The sequence below is a fragment of the Strix uralensis genome, chromosome 2, assembly GCF_047716275.1.
Source record: "Strix uralensis isolate ZFMK-TIS-50842 chromosome 2, bStrUra1, whole genome shotgun sequence".
Taxonomy (NCBI): Eukaryota; Metazoa; Chordata; class Aves; order Strigiformes; family Strigidae; genus Strix; species Strix uralensis.
This window is the reverse complement of record NC_133973.1, coordinates 66089400-66115816: the sequence shown is the minus strand read 5'-3', so window position 1 is coordinate 66115816 and position 26417 is coordinate 66089400. Positions and strand designations below refer to the sequence as shown.

The 26417-nt window shown below is 42.7% G+C and overlaps 1 protein-coding gene and 1 long non-coding RNA gene across 6 annotated transcripts in view; one reads left to right on the top strand and one right to left on the bottom strand.

Moving 5' to 3' along the window:
- Window positions 1-26417, bottom strand: part of NPAS2 (neuronal PAS domain protein 2) — a 108131-nt gene that overhangs the window by 5661 nt on the left and 76053 nt on the right. For 3 of the 5 annotated variants that reach the window (XM_074859062.1, XM_074859061.1, XM_074859063.1), the window contains 10 exons: window positions 21140-21258; window positions 18400-18482; window positions 17378-17484; window positions 16016-16163; window positions 15325-15406; window positions 14470-14611; window positions 13705-13811; window positions 13441-13533; window positions 6997-7143; window positions 812-1006 (listed from right to left, as the gene is read on the bottom strand). In XM_074859062.1, the coding sequence (XP_074715163.1) occupies window positions 812-1006; window positions 6997-7143; window positions 13441-13533; window positions 13705-13811; window positions 14470-14611; window positions 15325-15406; window positions 16016-16163; window positions 17378-17484; window positions 18400-18482; window positions 21140-21258 (1223 nt within the window). Of the gene's footprint in view, window positions 1-120; window positions 220-811; window positions 1007-6996; window positions 7144-13440; window positions 13534-13704; window positions 13812-14469; window positions 14612-15324; window positions 15407-16015; window positions 16164-17377; window positions 17485-18399; window positions 18483-21139; window positions 21259-26417 lie in introns of those variants that run through there. The other 2 variants (XM_074859064.1, XM_074859065.1) reach the window with 2 other exon arrangements.
- LOC141939402 (uncharacterized) lies at window positions 62-7285 on the top strand. Its single transcript, XR_012627573.1, has 3 exons — window positions 62-200; window positions 4908-5132; window positions 6506-7285. It is a non-coding gene; the product is annotated as an uncharacterized LOC141939402 (long non-coding RNA).

Genomic DNA, 26417 nt, shown 5'->3' with positions numbered 1-26417 from the left:
CTTCTTAAGGAAAAAAAATGGTGGGGTTTTTCCATTTGTAATACGGATGCACTTTTTATTTTAATAGAGTCATTAGAATACAGGTATGTAGGAGGTTAAAAGCTACAGCTGAGGGGTCTGAAGATAACGACGCAGCTATGTTTGCCGTGCACTCAGGCAGCAGAAATAGGAGCAGTTTCGTCTGAAGGGAGGTGCAACAGGTGGGTGGAACAGCGAACACTGGAAATGCCGAGAAGCCAGCAATAAGAAAAAAAAATCCCATGCTAAACCTACTAGCTTTCACCGATCTCAGCTACTACTAACTGAGGCTGAACTTTATTTCCCCCTGCAGGCATCCGTTACGCTCACAACCTGGGGGTCTCGCACAAATCCCGACGTTTCCAGCTGTGTGCCACCACAGCAGACAGGTTTCATTGTGTTGGTGGCATCCGACTGGATTCAGGGAGCGAGCAGGGGTAAAGCTTATTTTGAGAGGCTGCGCTGCCAACACCACTATTGCTGGTTTCCAGTGTGGTCAGTCAGGTTTCTTTAAGGATCAACCAAAGATCCACACCTTTTGCACACCCCCCTGCTCAGCTTTCAAGCTGAAACAGCTGCTTAAGTAACCCTCCTGGCTGAGGTCTTAAACGGGGATTTAAGGTAAAGTAAATGCTGTAGGGAGACCCCTTATATAGGCTGCCTTTATATAGGAGAATAGGGAAGGAAAGGCACAGGCACGCTCACAGGACTGACATCATTTTACTTGCTTGCTTAATAACAGCTCAGTGTCTCCTTTCCATATAAATGCTTCTCTACTCAAAGAAATGATTACCTGGCTCGATACCACGCTTGCTTCTCTCAGTGCTTGCTGGTTTGCTGTTTGCGAAGACACAATTTGCCCTTGAAGTTGCGGACTGGGGACAAGCTGCTGCTGAGAAATGGCCCCTGATCTCTGCTGTAGCTGTTGTGGCTCTGGCTGCTGAGTATTGCTAAAGCTCAGGGACACCGTCGGCTGCTGTAGGAACATCTGGAAAAGAAGGGGGGGAGGGTTTATTTACATAGCCCAGCTGTCTTGGGTAATGAAGGTGACAGAATTAAATCCAAAGATATATTCTAAAATAAAGTTACCACATTTCTAGATTCACTATGCATTTGCTGTTAGTTGGAAATAACCTATCTTTCCTACATTAAGAGTTCTGCTCTCTCTAGTTTCTTGATTTAATGTTCTGCAAGTGCACTCATTACTTGCAAAATGTGTCCTGAAGGTACAAGTCCTCTCTCTGTGAGGCAGGCACAGCCCTCATAAGAGCAGTTCCCTGTACATTCACTGTGTTCTGGGGCATCCTGACCAGAGAGAAGAGAGTAACTCCATGTCTTTTCAGTCCTTTTATTTCTCCTTTCAACAAAATCAGCCTGCCTTTCAGACAGGGCTGCTTTTGAATTTCTCTCTGGAAATTCAACACCTTACATACAGTTGGGTTGTCAAATGTTTTTAATGAGGCCACAGCCAGGCCAGAGCTCTCCGTGTTGAATGGCTGTGTCCTTATCATTGAGAAGATGTGTAAACAGACAGTCACTGTCATTTATCTGATTTCCCATCAGGTAACTGTCACCCGGTGTTCCTCCTAACTGTGCCATGCATTTGACTTGTGTAAAAGAGCTAGCAGCTCCTCTGTTAGTGTTTCTGTAAATTATATACTCTCTATTCTTGCATTGCAAGATGAAGCTTTCTTCTTTAAATGTGTAGGGCTTCAGAATTTTTGCTTTCCTAGGGGCTATTTCTTTTATTACAGCTGTACAGAGGAAAAAGACATCTTTTAAAACTATGAATTATTAATGCTACAAGCTATCTTTGCAATATTTCGAACCTAGGCTCTTGCCACCAAGGACTGTATGGAGGTACACATCCCACGTAGTTGAAGGCATTTTTGGATCTGATTCTGATTCCACACCACTGCTACACATGTGGAACTCCATTAATTTAAGTGCAGCTACTTAGGGTTTAAATGAAATCAGAATCACAATTATTGTCTTCATTATTCATCCATCAGTCTCATGCCTAGCAATACGTCTGAGGTACGCCCAGTAATTAGTACACTTTCCTGCAGCTTATTGCTGTATTAACAATTCCCTAAACTATCATGTCCCCTCTAATTTTTCTTGGAAAAACCCCATACCTTTCTCCAAAGGACGGACACAATGCGTTGCTTTTCTTTGCATAAGTATGGGTTGAGCCATCATGTTTGTACTTATTTATGTAGCTTTTAAAACACAGTTTTTATTTAAATACGATGAATTTTTAATTAATTTCTGTGTGCCAAGATTTTACTCAAAAAGAAAGGTACAGACAAAGCTTATATTAATCAGCTGGGAGAGGGGGGCAATTAAAGAAAATGTTAATGGACCTAAAGCAACGGCTTGTTTCAGGTGCTGTAGGCTAACCACATCTCAAAGTTGTGTGATAGAAATAAATGGGTCAAGTAACAGAGTTGGGGCTGCTCGCAGCAGGTCTGAAACTAGCTCCGAGTGTTTTCTTTTAAAAACACTGCTCACTGAGTTTGGAGCCATTACATATCAGAAAGACAGATGGTCTTGCAACTTCTGCCAAGTAAATAGGTCTTATTATGAATAAATCAAAGACAGAAATGATGAAAATTCATTTTCATGGTTTTTTTCTGTATACAGAAGCTAAGCTTTGGACACGTTTAGCAAATGAACTCACTTGATTAACTCTAGCAATGAAACTGGTCACCACTAATATAAGATTTGATATAAAACATTTGATACAAAATTCAGAACAGGTAAAGCAAGTAGTGTGTTTCAAAAATGTGATGGGGAGTGTAAGCCCCCTGATACTGGCCAGATCACTGCAAATTAAGACCTTTAGGAGGATTATCTTAAGTGTCTTCCCTGTATGTGGCGCACAGCACTGGAGAAACAGAGTTCATCCAATGCAAAGTCAGCATGTATCGATGCAAATGTCAGGCAGGGGGTGAACTTGCAGCGAACGACTTACTTTGCAGGGACCTGCCTGTGTGCATGCCTCGCTTCCAGATGAAAGCCAAGGAGCTTATCCTTCAACGAAAGCAGAGTAACCTACTTTGCAATTACTAGAGTGTGCCACTGGGTACGAACGTACATGGTTAATGGTTGGCAGCTAACACACTGTAAATTTACAACCAAGTTTATACCAGTAAACCAATTTTGTTTGTTCGTGGGTTCGTACCCTGAGAGGGCTCTGAGTGTTTCATACCTAGGGACCCTCTCTTGCATTATAATGGCCAAAGCAGCATTATTACTGTCTGAAAATAAATGTCCTGAAAAAAACAAGCTCAGGGCAGGAAGCGATGGTGCCATTTAACCCGTGTCTCTGCAGAACTGAAAGACTCAAGATGCCTCATCAAAACAAGAGTTAACCTGAGAGATGATCGAAACGTGGAATTTCTACCTGCTAGTTAAGCCTAAAAGCAAGAACACGCTTCATTTATACAAAACTTAATGGTCTTTTTCCATAATGTGCCTCTTTTGTGATAGTCCTGTCTGAATTCCCCTGAAACACTGAAATACAGCAGCTTTAAATAACAACAGAAATCCCCTAATAAAGAATGAAATCTTTCCCAGACTGAGCAAATCCAAGCAGATAAATTAGCAGCCCCCTAACCGCATCGCTGCTAATGACATATCTCGTGGCTGATTTTGCAGACTGCAAGGTCAGTGAAGCAGCTTACAAATATTTTTTAATTGGCCAGCTTGTTAACATACGCAGCAAAGCAGCGAGGGAGAGGAGGGACCCTCTGACACTGCTGCCCCCTCATTCCGAGATAGATGGTCCCTACAGCTAATGGATGAATCACGTTGGCAAGACATCATGAGGAAAATGGCTCTTTGACTCCACCTGTCCTTTGGATAATCAGGGGATTATAGCCTTCGGGCTCATCGTTACAGACATCAAGACTCTTTCTTTATGTAAAATACGTAAAGATGAGAAGCGCAGCACTGGGAAGCTGAGATTCACTGACTTCGAAGGGAACCTGGTTTCCAAATGATGGGTGGCTGTGGATGGGCTCGTTTGTAGTTCTTGCAGGCTGGTCAGGCTCAGCCCTTCTGCCTTCCTCCCCGTCTGCAATTCATTAGCTAGACTGTTCAAATCTGGAGCAGACACAGCATCCTTCAGACTTCTGAGGTTACTCTTGCTGCTCTTGTCCTTCATACTTTCGTTTGTCGGGAAAAGCAGTAACAGGGATTTAATGGGGTTTTGAACACTTTTGTTCAGGGCCTACAACCCTGCTAGTTTCATCTTTCATCGCACAAGGCTCTTGGAATTAGTTTCTAACGCAGACTACCGTGCTCAACATCTGTCCGGTTGGGAAAGCGTTTCTTGGTGGACTGCCGTACTGCAGTTTTGAAGATCTCTGAAGGAAATGGAAATCGGGCTTAATTCTCCACAGAGCTACCTGTACACTTCTGTGTGGAAGGGAGTGAACCAGTGGGGAAGATATGCTAATAAATCAGCTAATGAGGGAAAACCGGAGAACATTTCCCCCTTTTCAGGCAGCCTACGGCACTCCCCCATGCTTATTGCTTTCTATGCAGAATATTAAAGAGACCAGAAATGTGCTTGATGATAGCAACGCTTGCCTGTTTGCTACTATGCTTTGCAGCTCTGATAATAGACATAGATCAGTGTCTGCAGACATCCAGCTCCCTGCATGATGAAATCTGTGTGGCAAAGCACATGGTTGGATTTCTGATTTAACAGTTTACTCCTCACTGCTTGTGAGTCACAAAAATGCTGCATGCAAAAGTGTGAGGCTTTCTTTTAAGTTGCCCCTAGACAAATAAGACAAAACTAATTCCTGGTCTCACTCTATCCCTGCAACAGCACAGTAATAATTTCTTTGTATTTTTTTTTTTGTTTTTTGACCTAGAGAAAGTGGGAGAAGGAAAAAGCCCTGGCCATGAGTCAGTGTGACCGCTCACATCTCATCAACTTGTTTGATTGCTCTGAGGAGACTGAAAGGCACTCGAACTACAGAGGATGATCCTCCCTGTCCAGCATTGCCCCCTCAGGCAGATATGCAGCCCCTGCATTTCCAAGCGGCCCGCCCGTCCCACTGCCTCTCAGTTCGGCATCTGCAGTAAGCTGGAAAATGGTCAGTACTGACACAGAAAACTTGTACTGGTCTGAAAATACTTGGTCCAACCTGGTACAGTCTTCATGGGGGAGAGAGGGTCACCCAAATGGTATAACTCAAAGCTACAAATTAGTATGGGGTAGGCAGTACAGAACTACACACTGGGCCTCCTCTTCTCTCTGCTTGAGCTCCCTGTGAGCATATCTGAGAACCTGTCCCACAGTCTTTGGGTTATTAAATGTGCCCTAGCGCATAGGGGAGACAGCTATGTAAAAATAAAATCAGTTTCCTGCACATAAGAATGTGCTCTGATCTTCTATTTTTGCCTGAGTTATGCCCCCCCGCCAAAAAATCGATGAGTGTATGTGACTACTGAAGACTTCACCAGGAGAGAGTAATGGTTTTCACCCAATTAAAAAGAGGAAGTGAGAATATCACGTCTCCTGATATTCATAATAACAATAATAGCTTTCAGCCATATGACACGATTCTGAACTGAAGGCTTGTTAATTGCAGAGAGACTTTTCCTTCCCATTAATCTAAGACAGCGCAGAACCAATAGAAGAAATGCACTGAAGTTAATCCTGGTCTACCTATGTGGCACCAGGAACAGAGAGTCCTGGTTTGGGGACCCACCATTGCTGTGCTGTCTTACAGCAGTGCACATGCAGCAACTTAGGTGGCAAAGTTTCTAATTTGGCTTCACTGATCCCTTAATTGCCTAAACATACAATCCCAATTTGTTTTAATACATGAAACGGTATTTCACAGATGCTGATAATGGGTGAGTCTATTTCTGTGGTAGTTGGGAGCAAAATTCCTGCTGACTTCAGCAGGTTCCAGGTTTTCATCCTGTACTTAAAATGTTCTTTGAGACATTTGTTTCTGTGACACAGCTTGTCTTCTAAAAAAATCTTGTCAGTGCAATAATCACAGTGGGTCCCCAATGCAACATTTCTAGCAAGGGTCATTTAACCTGGCATTTATAGTTAAATTATGAGGAACATAGCAGTAATCACCCCGCATTTAGAAACTTCCGTAAAACTGGATGATTTGTCCATTTGACGTTAAGTGAAACCTGCGAACTACTGAACTGCACTTGCTATTATTTCTGAGCTTTGGTAGACATAAGGGGTAGTACAAAGCAGATACTGTACTTGGTGAATTAAAAGCAGATACTGTACTTAGTGAATTCTAGCTCTGTGTAGGACATATCAAAGGCAGAAGAAGAGCAGGCTCAGTCAGCTTCACCCTAAAGGCTTAAGCTGGTCCAGTGAAGAACAAATTCAGACACCCCCCAGGTGTGAACAAATGAACATCAGCAGAGGTTTGGGGGGTTTTAACGTGACAAGAAAATTAATCTCTTTTGCTCTGTATCCGGGCTGGGGTAGGGTCAGGAAAACAGGGAGTGAATGAAAGAGATGAGGACTGCCTGAAGAAGGGCTGTTGGCTAAGGAAGAGCTGGACAGACAAGATACTGAGCACAGGTGATGCCAACATGAAGCAAGCAGTGACTGGATGGAAGCTAATGAACTGGAGAGACATAATCATTGGCAAGTCTGAACTTGAACATTTTTCTACTACAGCTGCTCAGTCTGAAGACTTGTTAGATAAAGTATTAAAATGCTACTGTAAATGACCCAAATTCTTCTCCTCCTCCTAAGGTTGAGATATTTCTTCCTTCTCTTCTTCCAGAGAGCTCTTAAATCTTTTTTGACATAGGCTACTCAAGAGGCTTTCAGAGGGCAACATCGTCATTCAGATGAGCCGGTTTCTACACGTCCGGATTTCCTGGACCCTGGAGCTAATTTTAAGTTGCGAATCCTATCAACAGTCACTCAAGAGAGGGTGCTTCACTCTGCCTCTCTCAGCAGTAACGCACCTGTACGCTGGAGTCCTGGACCAGGCAGAGCTGCTCCTGTATCTTCTGGAGCTCCTCCTGCTGCCACCGGATGTTGGCCTGCAGGATCCGGGTCCGCTGCTCTAGCTGGTCCTTGATGGTCTGGAACATGCTGAACTGTGCTGAAAACTGAAAAAACAATGGGGGAAAATCAGTCATTATAATGCAAATGCAAACAGGCCTCAATAGAACATTGTTCTGTAAGAAGTTATTGGTTTCTTGATTGTAAAGAGCAGCCAAAGGAATAAAAGATGTGTTTGTAATATACTAACATCTAGACAGAGATAAATCTTTTCTATTTTCAATTTTACGCACATATATTAAATTGCCTCAGTTAGAGTGATCTGCTTACAACTGACCCTGTTCTGTTAGGGATTATCAGAAGGGCTGTTTTTGAGAGTATGCCACTTTAAAATATCAAGAGCATCTTAATTGGATGGCAAATGAGTGCATTATGTTTATTAGCCTGTAGTTTGGAGCCCCTAGCATGGCATAACTGTATATTCTGGATGTGTTTTACTAATGCTTTCCTTTTTCCACACAGAAACAGCAGTGCTGCAATGGCTTTTTATGCTGACAACTTACTATAGCGTCATGCAACAGCTGACCACGACAAACATTTTCTAGATTTCTGCAGCTGAGTAGTAGTCAAGCTACAAGAAATACTCATTATTTTTATACATGACATAGAATGAATAGCTCAGCTCAGTGGGAGAAAGGTTGTTCTAAATAGTAATATGAAATGGAGATCACTACTCAGGGTCAAGAAGAAAGTGCAACCTCCAGTAGCAGCAATACTTGTCACAAAGTGGAATCATTCAATAAGCATGGAGGGGACTAACACGACAATAAATTCCTAGTTTTATTTGGTGTTTTCGGGTATGAATCAAAGTCCACCAAAGTTAAGCATTCCTTTAATAGGCTTTGAAATAGTTGCTTTGCATGAGCTCATATTCCAAAAGTAAAAAACAGTCTTTGGAAAAAAAACACTTAAAAGAAATCTGTAAGCTTTTCTGCAATCAAGGCATCCAAGACCTCTCTGAAAATATGTGGTGCTGTGAGTGTCCAGGCAAAAGAAAAATATTAATTCTGCTGTGACTTGAAAACAGTGCCCTGTTCCTGTGGTTGTTGCAGTGGCTCTGTGCTAGTGGGTGAACTCTTGCACACTGCTGGAGCCTTCCTGCTCTCTGGAGGTGCACTTGCTTATACCGTTTCTGGCTTTTTAGTAGGAAAACAAAAATGGTAACAAAAAAGGAATTAAGGAGAGCCTTAAACAAGTTAAGTATGTGAAATACCTCCACATTCCCTTCAGCAAATCTGAAATCTCCATGTAAATGGCCTTTAGGTGAGAAAGGACAAGAACTTCAGAGGATTTATTTCTATTTACCAGGCGGAGGGCAGCTTTCCCGCACAATCCAGGAGGTCACCGCTCATAGTGTTTGCTCGTGTGGCAAGGTGGAGCGGAGTTTCGTGGCCAGCCCTGCTTAGGGGGAAGGAGGGTTGCTAAGGTGGCCCATGTGGTTACTGCTGGCAGAGGCCCCCACATTCCACTTTGATGGCGAGGGCATGTGTGAGTGCTCGCAGCTTGCAGCGTCTGCCCAAGGAGATAATGTGAGCACTTGGCCTCCGGTGCTGTGATCCATGTGCTTTTGCCTTCAAACAGCAGCAGTGTCATCTGTGACCTGGTCCTCCCCCAGAGCAGAAAAATGCTGTCAAAGCTCCGAAAGGGAAGTTTGTGTTACTCCTAATTGGGTGGGGTCTCTCTCTTTTTCTAGTCCACGTATAAATTATTAACGCAAGGAATGGACGAGTGCAAACTTCTGATGTTTGGGAACAAGGACAAGTGCCTCAAAGGGGCATTTGGTGCTGCTTGTGGTAGCCTGACTCCATGTTTCTGAAGAGTCCCAGGTACCCTGGTTTTAGGAGTGGAATGATGCCATGTAACAATGGCTTGCTTAGATGAGATGCCGCTAATTCCTGCTTTAACCTGGGTCTGTACAGAAGGGATTTTTAAAAAGACAAGTCTTGCAACCTAATTCTGTCTGTATGAGCTCTGTTAGTGAGAACTACTCTTAAGGCTTTAAAAGGGTCCTTATCAGAAAGGAATTAAAAGCAATTTTAGCCAAAAGCTTCATTTTAACTGCCTGGCTTGCTGATGGGAGACTTTTCATTAATGTGTGAACTCCTTGAAGACAGTGAGGGAAAGGAACCCGATTTTCTTCAATTAATAAATGTAAGGAATTTTGTAACAGAAAGTTTTATAATCATTTTATACTGCAATAAGAAACAAAATCCATTTCCAGGCCTTAGTTTTGAATTTGAATTTGCTTTGTAAAGTTGCATGCAAAAATATATTGCTGTAGATTTTAAATTATTACTCCTTAATTGTTTTTCAGCACCTTCTTATATTTAGCATATTCATCTAGTATTGTTTTTCTGTTCTCTTTTTCATGTGCTTTTTCTATTAGTATACTTAACAACAACATTTAGCTGGTATCCTAGGGTGAAAGACATTACAAAAGAAGACAAGGAACTTTCTCTTTTGCTTTTTTCCCTTTCCCACTCTAACCCCCAAATTTGTTGATAACTCTAGCCACAGCCCCTGTGATCACAGAGCTTCTATTGTTTTTGTACAGTGAGACACTAACAGCAATTGACCTGCACAAGAGAGTATTTATCTCAAGATCATTAACTGCTCTACTAATTAGGGGAGAAATCTGTAATTGTATAATAAATTAAAAGAGCTTAACTCAAAATGTTTCACAGAAAACACTGTACAGCTTTAACTCTGCCATTTGCATCAGATGAAGTTGCTCTTTGTCTCATGTATTTACAAACATCTGTAGGATCCTCAGAAAAGTGCATGTTATACACAAAAAAGTGCCAGTTTCCAGGTATGATCAAACATGGAAGATAAACCGTGAGATACCTGTAATTGCACCAGTTTAATCAAGGTTTGTTAATGCAGACAAAAAAAACCCCACTGCAGTAATTTTAGTCTGGTTTCTTAAAAAGAATAATAAAGTGATGCTTTTGGGATCATGTCAGCAGATGTTCTGGTAGGGACGGGCTCGATGCACTAGCGCTGATGATCCAGACAGGCTGTACAGCCCAGGGAGAGGGACCAGCACTTCTGGGCTGTGACCCCTCTCCACCAGCATGGACATCTGAAAGAGGCCAGCTGGACTACACGTTTCTCTCCACCAGGTGCCACCCCCAGGTGCTAGGGCTACTCCCTCTCTCTAGGTGCTGGGGGGCTGCAGCCAGGGGACCTCTGGCCCTGGTGTCTGTCAGGATGGTCCCCCATTTCAAATGTCACGAACAAAAAGATGGACACCTCAAAGACATTCTCTTCCTACAAGTTTCATGTCAATAGGTAGCTGGGTAAAAAAAAGACCCTATTTATTTTTTAGCTTGGTTTCCTTTGAACCTTTCATTTCTGCCTACCTTCCAACTTCCCATCCTTCTGGCCAACGCTAGAGACACGCAACAGAGCTGTGAGAGTCTCAGAAATACCAGGTTGCTGTAATTTCAGGAAAGCTTTAGCTGAGCAAAGGAGAGAGGGATCCACTCGTCCCTTCCTCCCGCGGGAAAGGCTGGATCTGTGCACCAGCCTTGCAAGGTGCAGCCCCTGGGAAACTGGGTTTCATTAGTTTTGCAGCTCACCGAACAACTTGTTCGTTCTTTCTGTCTTCTGAATAACACCTGCGCAATCCCAAACGGATTATTAGTGCTAATTATTATTCAGTCATCAACATCCGCTGTGTTGTAGGGGATTTTAATTTATTACAATAAGGAAGGCAAACAAACAAATATTCTAATAGGGAGCACTTGGATTAAAGTAAACCATTTACATTCAGGCAACATCAAGTCTGTTCATTCAGACAAGCAAGGCAGAAGCTCAAACTGCATTTCAGCAGAGACGAAACCATCGCAGCCTTTGCTCAAAATAAAACTAATCAAAGTTCAAGCAGATGGCGCCTGAGGCAGGAGCTAGCTGCTCGCTGCAGATGTGATTGTGGCTGCTTAAAATGTCCTTCCCCCCACTGCCACCCCCTAGCTGAATGTTAGGCGCAAGGATGCCCGTCAGAGTGCCAGGGCCCTGCGTAGCTAGGCTCGGCACACTGCCCTTCAGCTCCTGCCATCGGTCACCTTCAGCTGAGGGCGAGCGGCAGAAAGGCAGCGGGGAGCAACTGGCACAGCTCCTCCTCGTGGACTGGCAGCAGGGCGCCCAGCCATGCTATTTCTAAAAGCAATGAGGTTGTGTTCTGCCACTAAACGGCTGCAAAACGGTCAACTAGGAAACCAAGGAAATGTTTGTGGTGGGAAGTACGCATACCTGGGTTTTGTCACTCACTCACTTAGCGCTGCAGGCACCTTGTCTTTTAAATAATGGATTATCTTGCTGTAGGCTGACATGTTTATTATTTTAAGGTGGGAGGTGAGCAATTGAAGAAAGCAATTAATAGTTTATGAAAATCACCCATGCATGTGGAGAATTGCTACCTTTCCCAGCAGTATCACTATAGGGTGTGAGCCTCAGCAACCTGAGCTGCAGTGTCCTGGTGCTATTTCCCTGCTCCACATCAAGGGAAGCTCCATCTTGAGCTCCACCAGGAGCATTGCTGTGACTGCTGCCAGTTGAGAAGAGGTCTGCCTGTGTAGACAGACTTGAGTCAGCCCTCTTCCTTTCACTGAGATTAAGCCGACTCAAAGAGACTTACACAGTAGCCATGCGACTGGACAGCACTCTGATTTGGTGGAAAAGAAATTAAGCTGGCATGCCACTAAGAGCGTTTTACTGGGAAGGGGCAAGGCAGCGAGGCTCTTGGTAAACGACTGGAAAGCATCTCTTCACAAGAGATTTGATGGAGAAGAAAGGGAGGTAGAAAAAAGTCAAAACAAAACATGCACGGGTTTATAATAAATAAACTAATTGATGTTTGGAAGTGCATTAATGAATAACGGAGAGAAATATCTGTAAAAGAAAATGAATGCTCAGAGCAGATAATTGATATGCTGTTTCTTCACTACATGCTGGTGTGGAGTCGTGAAAAGAATATTAAACATAGAAGATAAATGAGAATTTGTTATTTTAAAGCAGGGATCCTCAGGACTTTATGTTTTATATGCTACAGGAAGAAGCTCTGGGATCTTGTGAGGGAATACAGGGTACCAATGTTAGAAGCAGCCTAGGTCCAGAAATACTCTGTCGTTTCTAAAATCAGAGGATGATGGTGTGTATCACCACAGCATGACCACAGTGGAGAAACAATATGATGGGAACACGGTACTCAAATTTGCTCCTTCAAAATCCACTGCAAATGAAACACTGAGGTGGCTTTTTGGGCCATCACCTGCTTTTGAGATATGGGTTAATAGATTTCACTGGAGGAATTTGCCTCTGGTGGCATCCTCACTATTACTGGAATGCTCACAATATGGGTTTTGTTGAACTTGCTGGTTAGTTCTGCATCAGCACAGCCAAACAGGTGTTCTTAGGAGGACTGGGTGTCTTTGTTAGTTTTTGGTTCTAATTCTCATTGTGACTTTGATTTTGATAGGACCTGAATCTGTAGAAGCAAAGTTAAAAACTCTTTTTCCATCTATTTTTTGTCCTTCTGTGAAATAGATGTGTGTGTGCACCTGAACATACATGCATGTGGACTTCTGCTCTGAATGCCTGTATGCAGATACATGTTTAAACACACAAGTGTACGATTCAGATTACTTTCCCACAATAAAATTATTACAGTACTTGGCACTGGTGAGGCCGCACTTCGATTACTGTGTTCAGTTTTGGGCCCCTCACTACAAAAAGGACATTGAATTACTCAAGCGTGTCCAGAGAAGGGCAACGAAGCTGGTGAAGGGTCTGGAGCACATGTCGTACGAGGAGTGGCTGAGGGAACTGGGGGTGTTTAGTCTGGAGAAGAGGAGGCTGAGGGGAGACCTCATCGCCCTCTACAACTACCTGAAAGGAGGTTGCAGAGAGCTGGGGATGAGTCTCTTTAACCAAGTAATAAGCGATAGAACAAAAGGTAATGGCCTCAAGTTGTGCCAGGGAAGGTTTAGACTGGATATTAGGAAGCATTTCTTTACAGAACGGGTTGTTAGGTGTTGGAATGGGCTGCCCAGGGAGGTGGTTGAGTCCCCATCCCTGGAGGTGTTTAAGAGTTGGGTTGACATAGCGCTGAGGGATATGGTGTAGCTGGGAACAGTCAGTGCTAGGTTAATGGTTTGACTGGATGATCTTCAAGGTCTTTTCCAACCTAGATGATTCTGTGATTCTGTAATATTTTAAGCATTTGAGAGCTGGCGGATTTGGGGATTTTTGCTACTAAAGAGGTAACCTAAAAGCCCCAAAAGGAGAAAATATCAGGAGATAAGTGAGTGACCTATTACACTTCCAAATACCCAACTAACCTGTGCCAGAGGTGCAGGCTGATTTTGCAGAGTTGCTTGAGGCAGCAACTGCTGTGGGAGAAGCTCACATGGAGGCTGAGAAGGCAAAGAAACCTAGGTTAAAAACAAAACAAAACAAAACTTTATTTATAAGTTTGGCTCCTTTAAATTTTAGATTTCTTCTAATGCCACAGCTTTTGTGTAAGTCATTTGTAATTGCGAAGCTGTGTATGTGGCACATGCTTTATACTGTCTGCCTATTTTGATGACTCTTTGTGAAGTTACCTGAAGAGCAGTAGGTTGACTGAGTCTATGCACGGATAAATCTTGCTGCGCGCTCGGTGTTCTTGGCAAGGGAGTATTAGACTCTGCAAGCAGCTTTGTTGGTGTAGCTGCAAGAAAAGTACCGGTGAGTTCTCACGCACTGGAAATCAGGCCCATTTGAAGTGGGTATTAAAGCAAGACCTGGCTAGAAATTATTAACGGCCTGGCTGAACTCCAGCAGGAGTCAAGGCTGTTCTTGTTGACTTCAATGGCAGTAAAATTAAACTGATAAGGAGGGTCTGGGCAAAGATAAAAGTAAATGAGACAGATTATGATTCTGTGCTCCAATGAACACAGCAGAAGGACCCAAGATCCATTCTAAAACAGCTAGAACTGTAAATTTAGGTTAGTTCATCAGATTTGCTTCCAGACAAGGGAGCAGAAAGAGTGTATGAGGTGTACCCAAATCAAGGCTGGAGCATCCTGAATCTTGGCCAGAAGAGAATCATGTAAGTCTAGTCATATTGCTCATACTGATGCCCTCAAATCTAATACAGAAGTTTTCATTTTTATAACAGATTGAAACAGCAGGTCTCACGGCTAGTCCTGCTACCCATTTTCCAGTGTATAGGTGGCTGCACTAGAACTTCCCTCTTGCAAGTTACCATTTCAGATCCATTGTCAGTGACAAATGCATATCATCGATACCTCATAAATAGCTGTTAAATTAGCAGCTGTAAATTGGCTAAATTAAAAACAGTGCAGTAACCCAGGAATGCCACTCACATGCTGGGTCCGACTTGGGTGTGTGAGAAGATTTTGGTGAGCTCCTGGATGATACTGAGGGTGTCCGACTAGCACTGAGGATTGAGGCACCAATATCAAGTGCATTAAAGTGCTGTTCAGGATCCAAGCTGGTGCCACTGTCCTAAAACAAACCAAGAAAAAAAAAGGGGGGAATAGCTATTATAGCTATTGCATCAATCAAGGTAAAAACATTTTGAAATGCATCTAGTAATGGTTGCACACCCAGTTCTTTGGCTGGCCTAAAATGACTTGAGCAGAACTAATCCCAGGTAGGTCAGCAGCAGACCTGGGCACAGTTGTCTATGTCTTCCAAATAGCATTTAATTAAAGCATTTTACAACGAGCTATCACCGAGTTGGAAATAAATAGCAAGCTACTGCCATAGTCATTTTGTGCCTTCACATGTTTTTCTGAATCTTTCTTTTGCGTTCAGTTGGATGTGACAGCAACTGCAACCTCTGTGAGACACTCAGCCATGCACCGAGGAGGAGCTTTTCTTTCTTCCCTCAGCAGATCACTGAGATGTAGCCAAGAAGGCTGATTGCCAGAACATGTCCAAATGAATCTTTAAACTGTAATACCTTGTCAAGGAAAGGTGGAGATATCTCACATTGCTCCTGCCCATTTTCCACTCAATTTGTGGCTGTTACTGATCTCCAGGTGTATCCTTTCATTAGCTTAACCAATTTACTTTAAAATTATTCAAGTGAGCAATGAATTCTGAAGTTGAGGGAATCCACCCAGAAAGACAATGCTGGAGTCTTCAGTGATGTTAACATAGGAACAAGTTGTGATTACTACATATATTAATGAAAAAAACTCTACTCTCTGTACCTTTAGTGCCGAGGACACAACCTCTGAGGACACTTCTACCAAGCCCATCTCCTGTCTCCTCTCCACCCGAACATCTGCATAACTGAATGTAAAATATAATTGGATATATCAACACGGGGTTGTTATATTTCATAAAACGTGCTTTAAGCAAATAGAGGAAAAAATTATTGTAACATTTTACAGGCTAAACGAATGGCTGAAAAATCACTTAAGTCAAATGCTACTGAACATTTGAGAGACTTTAAATTTTCAGGTTTTGCTCTGTTCTTGTCTTCTTGAAGTCAAGAGGTATATTATAGAAGTATAGATAAAGGACAAGTTCACAGCCTACAACCACTTTATAACTTCACTGGAAAACTTCCACACATCTTTTAAAAAAACAATGTGAGGATTAGAGTTTAGCTGACTATTAGAATAGTTAAGGGATCTGCCTATTTCCTGTTTTTGCACAAAATGGAAAAATGCAACAGTTAATTTGCCCCTGTACTCCTGATTGACAAATCAAGCTTAGGATAAAGTAAGGTTTAGTCTGATCATTTTTCTACAGTGAACATATATCCTTCAGAGAGGTCAGTCTTCTTTTTAGTTACACAAAAGACATAATTTTTCTAAGAGAAAATTTTGACAGTCGTGAGGATGCCCTGATCTTGCTGTCCTTTATGTCCCCGTCAGCTGATAAGGTTTTCCATACCTTACCACCATGTGTGTGCACACAATGAACTCTGGCTTGGAGTTCCACTGGTGGTAGGTGATGTAGTAATGGGTTTGGAGCCAGATCCATTGCTGTCCTTTGGTCAGAAACCGATAGCAGCACGACTTCCCCTTGCCAAACTGCATCACTGTCAGCGGAAAATACACACAGCTTATAGCACAATTTATGATGTGAAAATGACATGAAATGTGAAAAGTGTGACAAAATATCTATGGCCCTATTGATTCCCAAGGGAGAGAGGAGTCTAAGCACCTTTTGAGTGAGTGGTGCTGTCAGTCTTATGATAGAGCAGATATCATAAAGATCAGTAGGTATCTTTTTCTGACACTTCTAATGGTACATTCCTACATAGTACAATTAACCTTAACTTTGGACACTAATACATTAACGTCTGTTACAACTTAAACATAGATCTTACCCTGGTTTATGTGCTGATCACATACTGCTTAATTAGGCACCTGGGATTAATTTCTAAGAGTGATCAGCTTAAATTCTATAGCAGAAAAGTACAGGATAAAAATGCTTGAAAAGATGAGCATTGTGTGCAGATGGATTCAGAATGAAGTGAGTATAGGAGATAACATTGTGCAAAGACAAAAATAATTTGCAACTGAAAGAAAATTCCCAGGCTGACAAGAATTCAAAGTGCAGTAAACTGGGGTGCATTAAAGGTTTTAAAGATTCACTGGCAAAATTAATCTCTGCTTTTCTTCCCAGTGATTTCAAGGGGTTCCAAAACATGCACATATTTAGCCTTTCTATATTTTAATGTCAACGTATAAAAACTAATGTTGACAGGATATTTTCGGGCCACCCAGAGGTAGTAAGCTGAGATGTTCCAGCCAGTTCTGTAAGCAAATATTTCAAAAGCATTGCCTCATTTTCTTTATTTAGTGAAAGAGTTTTCCAATTAAATCTTAATAGGCTATATTTAAATAATCACAGGTAATACCAAATACACAGTGAACAACATTATGGTAAATAATCCACAAGAATTTTACAAAATAGGATCTCCTCTGAGATTTCTTGAACTATTCCTGCATATTCTTTACTAACAGAGCGGAGGTGTAGTATGGGGTATTTTATCCATTCATTGAGTCTTGTTGACTACTTTTGGGGATATGGAAAGTAAAACTGTATTTTTCAGAGCTTGGTAAGTCTGGCCCAGATGCCAACCAGCTGCGGTTCCCCCAGTCTGCTACAGCTCTACTAAGACATACATGTGTGAGGCAAGGGTCAAACCTCCCCTTCCAAGTTTAAACAAATTTTAACTGAAACTATATTTCATTGAAAAGAGGTGTCCCAGTGACTCCAGAGGAACCTGGGCTATGCGATACTTACAGTGTTCATGGCACCTTGCTAGCAGCTCGAGGTCATCTATATGGTAATAGTCGTAGCCAGAAGTACCCAGCACTTCAAAAGGCAAGTATCCTATAATCGGCGGTGCTCTGTGGTTAGGCACAATATGAGTGAATTCATAAACCACAAAAGAAACAGCAGTTCTGCATGTTGACATGGATATATAAAAAGCCCAGATCTGCTCTAGCTCACTGGTGTACAGTTCATCCCCCCAGGAGACCAGATCATGACTTTCCCCCGCCTTGTGCTGGGGATGCCCAACTGGGCATGGCAGTGCTGGAGGGCACCGTCCTCCCAGGACAAGGCCATGACAACCCCATCTTTCCAGGGAAAATGTGGTTGTGGAAAGCAACTCGGCTTCTCAGGGCTGTTCACACAAGAACCTCCTGTGAGGGAGCCATTCCCTGGCTGTTCCTTGGTCAGTGGCTCTGCTGCGGGTCCCACAGTCCCTGCACAGGGGAAGATGTGTGGCGAGGTGATAGGAAGCCATTGTCTGCTGGGAGCAGGGGGGTAGGAGGAGAGATCATCTGTGCCACTTCCCTCTGGGTGCCTGCAGAGTTCGGCTGTGGCATGCTGAGGCAGTTGCTTTGTACCTTTGCCAGCACAGTTGCCTCAGGCCAGCATAGACTTTCCCTCCATAACTTGGTGGGAATTGCACACACACAATCAATGGCTGTATTTGGAAAGAATGATTTCTGCAGCTGTATAATAATTAGATGATTTTTCTGTGCGACAGGCTTCAGTCCATTGATATTGTTAAGGGAAACAAGAACAAGCTAACTACAAATTCAGCCTGAGAAACAGAGTAGTTTTGTTTTAAAAGACTGATAAAAATAAATGCAGCGTAAAATAGTAAATATCATCTTTTGTAAGAATTTCAGTGGTTGCCCTCTTGTTCATGCGGTGTAGATGTGAAACGTAACACTATCTGGGAGAATTGCACTTATAAAAATAGCAGTAGACAAGCACTGAACACAAGCAGGAGTGCTTTTCTTGTCACCAACCTGTGATCCAGGAATAAAAATTTCCACTCCAGACTGTGTCTTGATGTGAATTCCTCTAGAGGTTCTTCCACGATGCACATCTCCTGTATGGTGAAGAAAACTGACTTACTGAGAGTTGCAGCTTCACCCCTCTGCTTCATCTAGCTTTTGTTAGCTATAAATACACAGTGCATAAGAGGAGAAAACAGAGGATTCACATGTTTTCTGGCAATTCCAGGGAGTGATATTTTGTATTTATCAATGCCAATATTTTTGCAGGAATTGGGGAGAAGAACTTGTGATGCACACAGACTTAAGAGCTGAGACTGTTCCTCGGGGTGTCAAAGTTTTTATGGCTTTGAAGCAGTGCCTGGGGTGTGATCTGTGCTGCCCATGGCCCCAAGGAGCAATGACCCTTCCCAGCATCCAGCCTGTACTTAGTCCCACCTGGGTTTGCCATGTTCTTCCTCACTCTCTTTGTGTTACTAAAGATATTATCCGCTCTTGCCTGGCCCTTTTGGATGTCTGCCCTCCGAGCCCTCTTTGAAAAAGGGGGACACTCTTCTTCCCACTCAATAGCTGTGGAGGAGTAAATGCCTTTTGAGGCAGGCAGCCTTCATGGGGCCTGACAGGTGGGTGAAAGGCATGAGTTTTGCCTTGCGCTTCACTCCCGCAGTGAAGAAGCTGGCCCTTAAGACTAACAGCAGCCTTTGGCGCTCGTGAGAATGATAATTAATAAGTGAATTACAGGAGGCAGGGCACAGGGCTGTCTGTGAGGCAGGAAATCCTTGCCCCAGAGGGATGAGGTCCAAGAGGCAGTCGGTGGTGATTAGTTGTTGGGTGGAGGTGGGAAGGGGAGGAAGGATGGCACCATGGTGCATGCCTGTGCATGGGCTGGGGCTGGCTGCGTGCCCCACGGCTGGCTCCCAGCCCACTCACAGCTCCCCTCTGCCAACCTCTCCTCTCCCACTGGTGGTTTCCAGGGGCAACTCCAGCTCCATGAGCTGCCTAGAGTCAGCCTGGAGACCCCTGACCTGGAACTTGCCAGCATCAGCGCTCAGCATTTGGTGACATCCAGGGTTACCGTGTGGCCCATGTCTCTCCTGCAGGAGGATCAACATGATCACTGATAAGGACAGCCTGCCCACTGGCCCCGGTGCTGTTGTCTGCCTGCTCCCTGGTGCCACAGGCTCAGCGACACCCTCCCATCATCTCCACTGCCACTTCTCTCTCTGCTGTTCCTCTTGGGGAGAGAAGTCTTTCAGACCATCAATGTTTTGAACCCTCTTGGGACCAGAGGACAAGCTGAGGCGTTCTGCCATCAAGTATTTCTTTGGTGCTCACAAAGTTGATTAAAGTTCTCGACTGTACAGAGGCAAAAGGCTTCATGCATAACTTAAATTCCTCTCTCCTCTCCTCTCCTCTCCTCTCCTCTCCTCTCCTCTCCTCTCCTCTCCTCTCCTCTCCTCTCCTCTCCTCTCCTCTCCTCTCCTCTCCTCTCCTCTCCTCTCCTCTCCTCTCCTCTCCTCTCCTCTCCTCTCCTCTCCTCTCCTCTCCTCTCCTCTCCTCTCCTCTCCTCTCCTCTCCTCTCCTCTCCTCTCCTCTCCTCTCCTCTCCTCTCCTCTCCTCTCCTCTCCTCTCCTCTCCTCTCCTCTCCTCTCCTCTCCTCTCTCCTCTCCTCTCCTCTCCTCTCCTCTCCCCTCCTCTCCTCCCCTCTCCAGTTTATGACAAAATCCATGCTGATCCCAAGAACATACCTTAAAATTTAAGGTGCAACATGCAAACATTGCTGTGTGCAACCAAAATGCCGATTCTGCCTTCCTTAGCCAGTCAGATAAATACTTTTGCCTTCATTTGAGAGGAGAAAGTTACGTGAGTCACCCAGGTGAACTGAAGAGATCAGTGTCCAGGATTTTGTGGCAGCTAACACCTTCTTGGGGTTGTTCAGCATCTGCTTCCTCCCTAGCACTGGGCAGCTCATTGCCACATGCAGCCCATTTCGTTTCCCTGTTTATTTTGAGTTGTTAGCTACCCAAAGACAAGGGAATTTGCTTTCAGTGTTCCCGGAGAACCTTAACTCCAATCCCTACTGCTAATATGATTACTGTGGTTAAGATTTATGGGAAGTGTCCTCCCTTACCCAGAAGGGACTCTACTTTGCCTGCCAGGGCCATGAATCAGTCAAGAATGCCCTGTAAGTTCCAGAGCAGTAATGGAGCCACGCCAAGGGAGTAGTGATTTCATACCAGCTAGGTCTTGATTAGATTAAAAATCTCTTAAACTCTGAGGATGGGGCACCTGATGCAGTAGCTCACATTTGTTAATTAGGGAAACACAGTGCCAGGCACAAGGTTGGGTGGTCTATCCTTATTTTCACAAGCAGCTATCTTACTACCAGGATTTGGAGGAGGGAAACTAGCAGCAGTAACCCAAAACCACTGAGGGGCACAAATGAAAGCACTGGTGGCCATCTGTAGGCTGTCCCATTGCAGGAACAGAAAGCAGCAACAAAGAACCCAATTTCAAAGAGACTTTGCAATTCCTAATGCAAGGAGGGTTTCCATTTCCCGTACAAGGGGGCAGAAGTGACACCACTTCCGCAGATCCTGGCTCACACTGATAATCCTCTTCACTGGATTTTTATGCATGAAATGTGATATCTGTAATCCATTCAATTAGCAAAACTAAGAACTATGCATGTCACCCCATCTGAAAGTGTTTTGAGAAGTTCTGAAATGAATGACCCAGGGTATGCACTTACCTTTAAAAACTGAGGTGTTGCCAAACGAACAGTCGCAACGAAGCAGATCTGCTTTCCCGGGGATGTTCTGTAAGCCCTTGGGACAGCCTCATCAAAGCCATTGCAAGTGGAGTTAGGCACTAGGTAGGGAAAAATATGGGACCCGGAGTCATGCCTCATATGAGATTTGCTCTTCCTGAATATTTTTACACACTTGAAGCATACTAATACTAATTTTATTCAGAGAAGTGCTCTAAAAGCTTTTAAAGCTGATATGCATATATTTAAATCCAAGTCAGTCATGTTAGGCAGAAAGACATCAGAGCTTAACTTCAAGTATGAATCTTATAGGTTAATCCTGGTAAAAATAAGGCCAAACCTTATTACAGAGCATAAATCAGCTTTCTGGAAAGAAACCCCCACATCCAATTGCTCTTTTTCACCACTCACTGAGCATGCCTAGCGCCCTAACTTCCATGAGGCAGTGAAAAAAAGCGTTGGCAAGGAAGATAGATGAAGAGAGTTCATTAAGTCATCAGTGGCAAAACACTGGGGCCCACAGCCAGTGAGGTTTCATTGAGCTAGCAAGAGGCTGCTTGTGATTCTTGGCTGCTGAAGTGCACCTTCCCCTTCTGCATCTAAGGAGAACCGTCCCCAGCGTGTTCAAGTTCTCCTTGTTTTACAGAAGAGCAGAGAGGACCCTGTGTACGGCACTGGCTTCCAGAGCTGGGCATTTCTAGTGAGTCTGGAGATGGAGTGCTGTCTCCTGAAACATTGGGCAGAGGAAAAACCGGAAGCGATGTGGCTACAGATTTTGTGTATGGTTTTTTATCTGTCTTTCATGATTGCATGGCTCTTGTGTTGCTTTGAGAGCCCACTAACACCTCCTGCCACAGAGATACATTGCCAAAAGAATGTGTTGCCTTAAACTAAGCCCACATCGCATCCAGATTCGAGCTGTTTAGAGATGGTGATCCCGCTCCCACAGCAGTGAAAGAAAACTGTGGGCTAAGCTCCAGTGGGAACTGAGCTGGCCCCTTGGGCTCTTGCCCTGCCCAGACAACTATCTCCCATTAAGCAGCCAGAGCTCACCAATTATGAGTTAATCTAACTCTAATAGGGATTAATGCTAATATGAAACTATCTCTCCATACTATTAGGCCCCTATATCCAATTTTATGAAGTTTTCTACAGTTTGTGTTTTCAGCACAGGACAAAGCAAGGATAAGCATGTCCATTCCTGTGAAAATTAAGAGTTTTGTATCTATCTGGGGAGGAGATAACTAGCAATTTTTATTCTGGGGTGCTTCTGCACTGGGCTTTAGTTCACCAGCGTAAATTGTAGAGATGGAAGAAGTCTCAACTTATCACGTGCTTTTGCAACCCATTTCAACCTATTAAAAGCCTTAGAATAATGATACATAGCTGATAACAGGGATGACAGTGCATGAGACAGAAGAATAACTACGTTGACGAGAATTCACACCTGTGATTAACTGGTTTAGGCCACTGTGTGCACAATATATATTGTGCCAAAAAGGGGAAGAAAGATTCTTCATGTGAGAAGGCAGCACAGATGTGAACATCCACAGAGATTACAGCCCTCTCTTGCAGTTGAGTCTGGAGGGCATGGCTGACTGGATATTGAGATAAAAAATATGGGCAAAATTCTCCTCCTTTCACCAGCAAAGCACACTTGCTCTGGGGACTTCCTAGGAATATGTATTCCCATTCTGCTCCTGGGGTTATGTGCATATACGAGGTCTTCTATGGGAGTAGTAATACAAGAGGTGGAAAAAAAGAAAAAAGAGTTAGGAGCTACAGGAAATAAGAGAAGCCTGAGTAAAGAGTTATTGATTCATCTCTGATATGATTATTTTGTGTAAGTCTGTCGATTTCTGTAGTCAGTCCTGTGTAAAAATGAATGGGATTGCTATAAACTCACATTAAGGGCATTGTAAAAAGTTACTTCCAAGCTTACTACATAATATGGTGTCACATTTGAAGTCAATGGGGCTGTTTCTCTCTGTAACAGCCTAGTTCAGTAGCAAATGTTTGCAGGCTGGGCTCTAAGATATGAAAATATGATAAACACATCCAGCCTCTGAAGTACAGGTATGATAAGTTAACCTAGTTAGTGAACCCATGAGCTTGCAAATGACACCAGTTGCAGAAGAAAGTGGAGACTGAGTAGCACCAAAGAGAATGGATGGCTTTTTTATGTCAGCTGTTTGATGTAAACAGCCATGAGCCTGAGATGTATTCCCCAGAAGAGAGCAGAATGCGTCCCTGAATGTGGCATTTACAAAATAGGATTATATTTACAAGAGCTAAATGCAATACTAAAAGGGCAATAATTATTGTATAGGATAGCTATGTAGTAAATTTGGGATTTCATCACAACATTTGGGAATGTTGAACTTAAGTGGCAGTGAATGAATAAGCTCAAGGAGATGAGACAGAGCTGGCCTGGCGGAAAGTCATCCTACCTTCAAGCAGCTACTGTGCTATCTCCATACTCAACTGCCTTTGACAAAGTCCAGAGCATTAAAAGCCTCAATGATGCAGGCAGGTAGCCAGCACCTTGCAATGTACATTTCCATCTGAAAATAGCAACTACAATAACTGAAAGGAACAAAAATCCCATGTTTGTTTCTGAATTAATTTGCTGCCTGACTTATTTTGTTGGTATCTGTTCTTTCCACAGCTCTATCTGCACATCCTGTTTTGCTCTGCTCTTGCAGCTGGTCAGCAGATTTCATCTTTTTTTGTTGATAAATTTTAGTGTAGTTAAAAAAAAGAGATCATTATCACATGAATTAAAAAAAAATCCTGTTATAATCTTTTAAGCATGCCTTCTGAAAAATCATCCTTTATAATTCTTCAAGTCTCTTTAAAAGAAATACACAGCATCTTGCAGTAGCAAAGTTCAGTAGCGAACTTTCTGAGAGCACCACAGAAAAGCAGTGGAATGAAAAATACAGGATGAAGTCTGAGGCTATGATATTAGCATTTATAAGTCAAATACAGGTCTTGGAGTGCTTTTGTCAGAAGGCACCTGATGAAAATGTTAAGCTGTCTATAAACAGGGGGGCTCGTGTAAATGAGGGCATATGTGTTTTACAATTAAATGATCTAGACCAAATATCTTGAGTAGGGAATTAGAAGGTCATGTGACTAAGCTAGATACATAATCAGAAAGGTGAAACAATTGTCTCGTACATATCAGTTAGCTGATGCTCCTTAGCATGAATTTTAATAGTTTTTGCGATTATCTATCAGACCTGCTTCTCCCAGAGCTACCACAAAACTATTTTGTAGAAGTATTAAATTACCTGCAAATATCATATAAGAAGATAGAAAGAAACTGATGTGCCTATATACAGGGGTTTTTTTGTTGCTGTTGTTGTTTGGGTTTGTTTTTTTTAAAAAAAGACCAGGACATTAGGGACAAGATACTAAAAACTAAGTAATATATATAAGGAACCAAGCCCTTAACTACCATAGACAACAAGATTTCTATCCTTAGGGATACAAATCATGACACATGAAATGAATGAAAACTTGTTTAAAAAACCCCAGATGCCACATTCAGTGAATAATAGTACAGCAGTCAGTTGCTCAGTCATCTTATTTTAACTTAGGATGTTTAAAACATATTTTTCCTATAATAGCAAATTTCTCATTTATGCCATTTGAAAGAAGAAATCCCTCCTTCCTGTTTTGTTAGTAGATGTTAATGTTTAAAGAGCCAGTCTCAGTGACTGTCAAACAAACTGAACGGTGATTTCAAAAAATACAAGCCAAACAGACCAGAATAAAATCAAGCTTGTTTCATATAAATAAATTCAGACTACAGATAAACAGAATATTCAGCAATTAATATAGATATAATGAAGAAATCTAAAGTGCTAGTGGCAAGCCAGATGCACTCAGTAGCTCTGGATGGGTAACAGTGACAGTGTCCATATATCACTTGTCTACGTTGATCTACTCTCTCCTCTTTCCTCCTCCTGTTTCGCTCCTTGCCATCCTGTGTTGATATGAACCCCAAGTAAATTCTTTAGGGCAGGAATAGTGCCTTTTTTCTTAAGTGCCCATAGAGAGTCCAGTGTAAGCACTGCACATTGCTAGCTGCAGCTTGTGCAATATTGTTAATAGCAAATAACAATATGCGGCTGTTAGTTCTGATCAAAACATTAATTAAATTTTGAGTTATTCTTGTTATCAGATGTTTCTGCATATGCTTATGGAGGCTCAAGATCCATGTATCTTCTGTATAAATCTGTTTATTTCTTTTAAAAAGGAATTCAGATTGAATAATTGTTCTGGGAGTGAAAAGATTTTTTTTTCTCCTCAGCATAATAATTTTCTTGATGGTTATTCTTATCTCAGAGCTAACAGTAGAGTATCTGCTATTATTAGCATCCGGTAACCAGATACTTCCTGAGTTTCCATGTAATTGGGAACAAAACCGCACAATTTTAAATTCCACTATAATATTTAATTATATTACTTGATCAGGAAATCTTTTCACATAATGGTTATCTCCTCCTTCAAGAGGAAAACTTCAGGCATTTTGAATGAAAGGACAGATCTGCCACTTTAAATATGCTGGTGGTCCTTTTTTATACTGGTGAACACTTTGAAAGGCAGGATCTGGCTTTGTCCTTTCAGGAGGTTTTAAGGAAGTTTGTCACCTCAGAAGTAGGATACCAAAGCCAATATTTGGTTATATAATTATGAGAGATCTTTTTCTGTTTACAAATGTACAAACAATTTTCACAGGAGGGATAAATCCAGCCTGCCTTATCTTTTCTTATCAGAGTGAGCTATTAAGCGGCTTTGTAAAATAATTTATTCTCACTTAATTTGACATTTTATATTGGGAGCTAAGCATTTCCTTGGATTTTTTGGAGGGTTATCTTTATTACTTGCCTTCCCCCTCAGCATTCAGGCGAAACTGGATGGGATCCACTGCATTATTCATTGGTGATGTTGACATGACTCTGCCCCTTATCAGGTACTACTGGTCAACAGGTACAGTGATGGCACTCGGCTCCCTCAGATGTTTGCATATATTCATCTCTCTTGTTAAAATATGGACTACAGGACCAGAACCTGAGATATATAAAAATATTGGAAAGAGTTCCTATTTGCAAATTAAAAAAACCCCTTATGCTCTGAGAGCAAGTAGGCATTTCTCACAGAAGCAAAAAGGGAACTCCACCTTCCTCTTCTGAGTGGCCCATGGGCCACCTCCCCTCCTCTCAAGGGACTACTGAGTCTTCACGTCAGG